We start from the raw sequence: 7209 nt of genomic DNA, 5'->3' as shown, positions 1-7209 counted from the left end.
TTCCTCCCCGTAGTGTTCCGTGAAATTCTAATACCAGCTCCCGAAACCTCAAAATTATATATTTGTACTTTTTTAGTGGTGGGATTGTGGGTAGTGTAGCATACTTTGTAGTTTCCAGTGAGCAATGATTTAATTAAGTTATGATGATTACTAATTAAGAAAAAATTAGTACTTGACAAGCTTAATTAGGATAGGGACGCTACAACAAACTATGTATGTGAACAGCAAATTCTTTCAGAGTAGACGACTTTGAAGAAAGAAAAATAATACTTCCTCCGTTCTTTTTTACTTGACCCGCTTTGACTTTTACACTATTCACTACCTCTCCTTTGACCGTCTTTTGTGAATGATATATAAGGAAAAATATATTCATGTGATATATTTTTGAATTCATATCAATAAGTACTATCATAATATACAACATTTATAATTTTTACTTATGGAAATTTAAAGTTATTGATCACTAAAGTTTTGCATTGGCAAGCGTGATAAAAGAAACAGGTCAAGTAAAAAAAAACAGAGGAAATATACCCTTAAACTTTGATCATTAGATTAGGGGGGGTGTTAAATACCGCCATCCATAATGATCAAAACCGCCCTCATTTCAAGTTAAAGGACTTTCTTGCCCTTAATAAATATTTACCCAATTGCTTTTCTTAATATTTCTAACTTTAATTAATCCACGGCAATCACCGCGTCAACCACCTAGATTGGACAACCACCACGAATAGATTGGACCACCACCACGAACGGAAAAGACATCGGAAATGGATGATAATAACGGTAGTTCGTCGGAAAACCAACCGCAATCTCAACCGTCAATTTTTGAACAAGTACATTTCGCAATTTAGACTTTAATTTGACTCGAAAATCAATGTGTGACGAAGGTCAACCGGTGCCCGAAACCGGTCATCCTTTCCGGTAACCGGTTTTGAACGCCGGTTGACCGGAATGGTTGACCGGATTTGGCCACCGGTTGGCGTTGATGGTGACCGTTTTTCGGTGCCGGTTACCGTGGTCAACCGGTGCTGAAAACCGGTTGTCCGTTACGGTCAACCGGTGGTCAAATCCGGTCAACCGTGACGGTCAACCGGTTTCCAGCTCCGGTTGACTGCTCCGGTTAGCCATCGTTTTTGTTTTTTTTTTAATTAATATTATTATATCGATTATTATTATTATGAATAATAATAAATATTATTCTATTTATGATTATTATTATAATTATAATTGATAATGTTATATTGTTCGTTATTATTAATATAAAGAATATTCTATGTGTATCAGGCGTCATTATCAGATTACGGCGGTGATGGTGTTGATTATAGCCTGCATTTTCAGACTAGAGAAGTATTCCCGACCTATGAAGCAGCTGTTAATTGGGCTAGAGAGATTGCCACTCCATTAGGGTTCTTTTTAACAAATTCATCGTACAAGAAACAGAGAAACGAGCTTCCAATTAATTATATGAAATGTGATCGGGGGGAGAGAAACAGAGGGGAAAATCGGGACCTTGAGAATGCCATACGCAAGAACACGAAGAGCAAGGGTTGTAAATGTACGTTTCAGATCTCAGCTCGATGCTTGCGGGACATGGAAGGATGGAAAATTATATCTAAAAAGGGTTTGAAAGGCATGCATAACCATCCGCTCATGGTATATCGAGAAGGTCACCGACAGGTTAGTGGTTTTAGTCCAGCTGCTAAGGCGTTTGTTATTGACATGACTTCTGCTGCACCCAAGCCATGCCACATTATGGCAGCTGTGAAAGAGAAGTTTCCGAATGAGAACCCTAACAAGAGACATATCTACAATGTGAGAAGTCGTGCTCGGCTAGATTCTTGTGAAGGTCGAGATGTTGCGCACCAGTTTGTTCACTTGGCAAATGAGTACAAGTATGTCACTTGGATAAATGTTGATCCAGATACCCGTGCCATCACCCATGCTTTTTTGGCCCACCCAGAGATGGCTAATATGTTACGTACGTATCCACATGTCATTGGGATGGATTCTACGTACAAGACCAACAAATATAACATGCCATTCTTCGAGCTCGTTGGTGTCACGCCTACAAATCAAAACTTTTTGATTGGATACGCTATATTGAAGAGCGAAACTTATGAAAGCTACAAGTGGGTTTTGGAGAAATTGCAGTTGTACATTGGATTTGAGGTGGCTCCGAATGTTTTGTTACTGATCGTGAGTTGGGATTGATGAAGGCTTTGAAAGAGGTCTTTCCAAATTGTGCGCATTTATTATGCGGGTGGCACATTAACAAGGATGTGTTGGCAAGGGCGTACTATTGGTGTGGGAAGGATATGTTGATGGCCGAGAGATTTCGAAATGGTAGATGGAGAAGAGTAATGTGTTCGACCACTGTTGCCGAGTATGAGTTAGAGTTGCATACTATGAGAGCGACATGGGGAGCATCGAACCCACCACTGGTGAAGTACGTCGAGGAGCAATGGTTGGTCCACAAGGAGAAATTTGTACGAGTTTGGACGAATTTGGTGATGCACTTCGGCAATGTCAACACATGTAGAGTAGAGAGCGAACATTCCGTACTTAAACAATGGTTCGACAATTCTACAGGAGCATTGGACACTATCTTCCGTCGTGTGCACAGCAACATTGAGGGTATGCTAATTGAGATTCGTCACCATTTAGAGGACTCGAGACGGCGTATGGGGTCGCAGCACAACATCATGCCTTTGCTTCATCTTAACGACTTTATGTCATTTCGAGGTCTTGATATTTTACAGGAAGAGTTAAAGAGGATGAGAGAGTTATCTGATGATGTGTTAGATAAGTGTGGGTGTGCGTTGCTGACGACGCACGGTCTCCCATGTGCATGCACCATGTGGACAGCGATTCTTGCAGGGACAGGGTTGTATTTGGATCAGGTCCATCCATTTTGGAAGACATTAGTGATTGGTGACGGCGTTGACATTCCCGTTTTTGCTGAGGAGTCAGAGCAGGATGCAGCCTTGTTTAGGTCTTTGGTGGATGAGGTCTTGGATCGTGATCCATGCTTTGTGCGTGGTATCAACCGGGTCCTATTTGAGGAGCTACACCGAGATCAGACTGATTTTACTGATCCAGAGGTCAACGAGACAACAAGGGGTCGACCACCGACAGGTCAATGGTCTGCGTCTACTAGGCGTAATCGTAGCAGATTTGAGCATATTTTGGGTTCTCGTGGCCGTCGAGGTGGTCGTAGGGGTGGTCGTCGTGGTGGTCGTACGACACCGACTTATACAGCTTCAGGTTCTTAATTATTTTTTTTATTTCAAACAAATTATTATTATTATTATTATTATTATTATTATTATTATTATTATTATTATTATTATTATTATTATTATTATTATTTATGGTTAATTTGTGCATAGGGAATGATTTGAACTTGGAGGAATTTGCATATTTGGATAAAGTTCCAGCCTTCATGCTTCCATTTTTACGAGGGTGGAGTGATCCGCTTGGTGATGGTAACTGTGGATTTCGATGTGTTGCAGATTTCTTCATAGGCGACCAGCATGAATGGATATTAGCTCGACGATCGATTGCAAATGAGGTTGGTGCTCATCGAGACATTTATTCTCGAGTATACAGAGTTGAACAGTTAGATGTTGCAATCAACCGTATCACATGGACAGGAGGGAGATGTGGCACAGATCATTGGATGGTTGCTTGGGATGACTTGTTTCCGATTGCTAACTTTTATAATGCCGTTGTTATGTGTTTTGGTGTTGGTATAGATGGTCGTGGCGTATTCCCATGCATCACCGTGCTACCTTGGACTGCTCCGTCAACAGCAACTGGTCCGTATAGGGAGTTTTGCATATTGTCTTTAGGGTGGCATTTTGTGCGATTGGAGTTTGAAGATAATTTCCCAGTTCCTCCTATTGCTACTGCTTGGTTTGATATACGTGACGATACCGTTACAGGTTGGGAGGATCGATATCAACATAGGCGGGCTACGTGGAACACTCTAGCTAACAGTCAATGATGTTGATAGGAGATTTAATTGCATTGTTACTACTGAACTCTGAATTTAATAATTTTAAAGACACTATCTAATTATTTTTTCATTTATCAACTAAGTCTAATAATTTTTTTTTCTTATGAAAAAAAGACAAACCAAATGATGTCTCAATTATTATTAACTCCAAAATCTAATAATTAAAAAAAGCCAAATCAAATTATGTCCCAATAATTATTAACTCCAAATCTAATAATTAAAAAAAAAGCCAAATCAAATGATATCCAATAATTATTAACTCCAAATCTTATAATAATAAAAAAAAACCCCAAATCAACCAAATCTAATAATTAAAAAAAAAAAAAAAAAACATGTCAATCTTCTAACATGTCATTCCACAACTTGATTGCTTCCTGCGCCTCAATCACTGTGGGGGTGATGTTGCCTCCTTGCTCAGCTATGAACTTGCGTAACGGAGACATGAATAATTGCACCCACTGCACAAATTAAATAACATTATTAAATGACTAAAGGTAATGAAATTAAATATGAAAATAATTATTTAAATCAAATTAAATAAATGAAATTAAATACTGTAATAAACTTACAAAATCTACGTTCGTCCAATCGGGTCGAGGTGGTGGGCCAAGCACTGCATCATGACTCATAAGAAGTGGATGTGAGTGCGTGTAGAACCAGTCCTCATAATCATCAGAACAAGTAGGCTCCTCGTCCAACAACGACAAATAGTCTGAGAAGGGTATACAGTAAGTACCGACATTAAATCTGTCCCAGAACTGTGGTGCACTGGCGGAACTAACCGCGTAACTCCGCGTCTCATATGCCGGTCGGCTCGCATAATCGGGTGTAAAACAGGGAGGAGGAATCCCCTGAATGAACCCAAGCTGTCGTACAACTCGGTCAGGGTGGTATGGCTCAACAATATCTCGATACTGTATCCAACCAAGATAAGTAGTTCTCGGGACCGAATGAGCTGGACTTAAAGTATAGGGCCTCCAAATAACCTGCAAGCAATTAAAACAAAAATTTAAAAATATAATTATTAACTAGTAAGTCTAACAATTAAAAAATAAATATGTAGCAAAAAAATATACCTCACGATCTGTCATCTGGTTAAGGCGTCTACGAAAAGAAACTACACGATGGTAGTCCCTTTCCTGAATCTGTGTGTCCCACCTGGCGGCTCGAGCATCAGTCGATGTTATGGCTAAACAACCCTGAACAGGTCGAAATGCAGGAAAATACTCATAAATCCAAGACTGTAACAACGTCAAACACCCTGCAATCTGTCTGCAACCTATCCGTGAGGCAACTCCTAACTGCCGATACAAATAAGCAAGGGTAGCTGAACCCCATGAATAATGAGAAAGATGAACATCCTTCTTCTTCAACTCTAAGATGGAAGAAGGAGGAATACGACTACCACTCTTATCGACAAAAATAGTGCTGCCTAGAACTAACAACAAGAACCCCTGCACCTGGATATCAACGTCTCCTCTCTCTGCCAGGCATCTCTCATATATGCCTGACTTGACACCCCCCCATTATCCCAAATTGGTGCCGGCTTGGCAACAAGTTTATCTGCTCCTATCCCTAAAAACTTCTGAAAGTCAACCTTCAAAGACGCAACATCACTTTGCTCTACAACAGCATTACCCTCCACAGGTAACCCAAGTATGTACTGGACATCATGGAGCATAATAGTCATCTCGCTGAACGGGAAGTGAAAAGTGTTTGTGTCAGGCTGCCAGCGCTCTACAAACGCCGAAATCAGGGCCCAGTCAATGTGATGATGCATGATGTTAACTAGCCCACTCAAACCAGTACTATCAACTCGTCTACGCACATCATTGGCCATATTACTGTGCATCTCATGTAAATTTAGGCACCATTGCGTCCTAGATTGACACTTCAACACGTCACGATCTTTTGTCGGCCCCATCCAAATTTGCGTGGCGATGTGACCTGCGTAACTGGGAATGACACTTCCATCCTTGGGACCACCCGGCATTTCAGCTTGAACAAGCCATGTAGTATCATTTGACGCTCGAACAACACGAATTTTACGAGTTCGAGAAGTACCAGCTCCAGTACTCTGAAATCTACCATCAGCACCTCTCCTCAAAGTGGCTCCAGACGACGCCTGGCCTTGCTTTCCCCTGCCTCCCCGACGTCGAACAGATCTCAAACTCCCATCATCATCCACCAAATTGTTAATTTGATCCTCATCCCACTCTTCCTCCTCCTCCTCCTCCTTGTCCTCCCCCTCACGTTTCTGAACCTCATTATCAACACATGCTCCATCGGATATAGGAACTAATGTCCTTAGTCTCCTAGTCGAAGCAGTCACTGCACGAGTCCGAGTATGTCTCTCACCCGAGCCATCAATACGATCAAACGTCATTTTGAGCCTACCCAACTGTCGTCATAACCATATTAACAAAATATTTACAATCAATAATAATAATAATAATAATAATAATAACATGTTTCAAAAAAAAAAAAAAAAAAAAAACAATATCAATAACAATCATGATATTAATAATAATTATCAATACAAATTTAAATAATTATAATATTAAAATTAAAAACATAATAGTAATTTTTACAAAAAAATAAAAAAAAAAAAAATTAAAACTAAGGGTGGCCGGCAATTAACGGCGTACAAAACCGGGTGGCCGCCACCGCTGACCGGTTTTGGTCGCCGGTTACCGGTATCGGTCAACCGGTAATCCACTCCGGTTAACGACGACGGCCACTCGGTTTTCCACGCCGGTTACAATAAATCGATTTCAAAAAAAAACAAAAAAAAAGAAAAAAACCGACTTACACGGTGGCTGGTACATAACCGGCGTGGTAAACCGGTTGGCCGCCACCGGTAATCAATTTCGTTCGCCGGTTACCGGTGCTGGAGAACCGGATTTCCACGCCGGTAACCAGCAATCGAAATTCAAAAAAAAAACGCAAAACAGAGCATTAAAACGCCGGTAACCACCAACCTCTTTTGTCGATTTCCCGGCCATGATACCTTCAGACCAAGGTCGCCTCTGAAAAACGCCGCCGCAAGCTTGCTCCAGCCGCCAGCCGCCGTCAACTTCCGCCCCTTGCTGCGCGAATTCGGTGGTAGTGTGGTGAGAAATTGGTGGTTGTGGTGTTTGATGGGAGAGCAGTAAGAGCACAAAATAAAAAGAATAAAAAAATTAATTAGG

At 40.9% G+C, this 7209-nt stretch overlaps 2 protein-coding genes across 2 annotated transcripts; both read left to right on the top strand.

The window, feature by feature from the left end:
• Nucleotides 1–767: 767 nt before the first annotated feature.
• On the top strand, nucleotides 768–2211 carry LOC145620138 (protein FAR1-RELATED SEQUENCE 5-like). Its single transcript, XM_081674780.1, has 2 exons — nucleotides 768–833; nucleotides 1285–2211. Exons 1-2 carry the CDS (start codon nucleotides 768–770, stop codon nucleotides 2209–2211), a joined length of 993 nt encoding a protein of 330 aa, XP_081530906.1.
• On the top strand, nucleotides 2211–4006 carry LOC145620137 (uncharacterized). The gene is made up of 2 exons (XM_081674779.1): nucleotides 2211–3264; nucleotides 3390–4006. Exons 1-2 carry the CDS (start codon nucleotides 2211–2213, stop codon nucleotides 4004–4006), a joined length of 1671 nt encoding a protein of 556 aa, XP_081530905.1.
• The last annotated feature ends 3203 nt before the right edge of the window (nucleotides 4007–7209 follow it).

This window comes from Chenopodium album, chromosome 27, assembly GCF_948465745.1.
Source record: "Chenopodium album chromosome 27, dcCheAlbu1.1, whole genome shotgun sequence".
NCBI classification, from domain to species: domain Eukaryota; kingdom Viridiplantae; phylum Streptophyta; class Magnoliopsida; order Caryophyllales; family Amaranthaceae; genus Chenopodium; species Chenopodium album.
The sequence above is the reverse complement of the archived record's forward strand: the minus strand, read 5'-3'. Positions and strand labels throughout refer to the sequence as shown.

Excerpts from the sequence above, each read along its gene's own strand:
- LOC145620138 (XM_081674780.1), top strand. The coding sequence starts at position 768 with ATGGATGATAATAACGGTAGTTCGTCGGAAAACCAACCGCAATCTCAA. Across the intron at positions 834-1,284 it reads AACCGTCAATTTTTGAACAA|GCGTCATTATCAGATTACGG; the intron begins GTACATTTCGCA and ends TATGTGTATCAG.
- LOC145620137 (XM_081674779.1), top strand. The coding sequence starts at position 2,211 with ATGAAGGCTTTGAAAGAGGTCTTTCCAAATTGTGCGCATTTATTATGC. Across the intron at positions 3,265-3,389 it reads ACCGACTTATACAGCTTCAG|GGAATGATTTGAACTTGGAG; the intron begins GTTCTTAATTAT and ends ATTTGTGCATAG.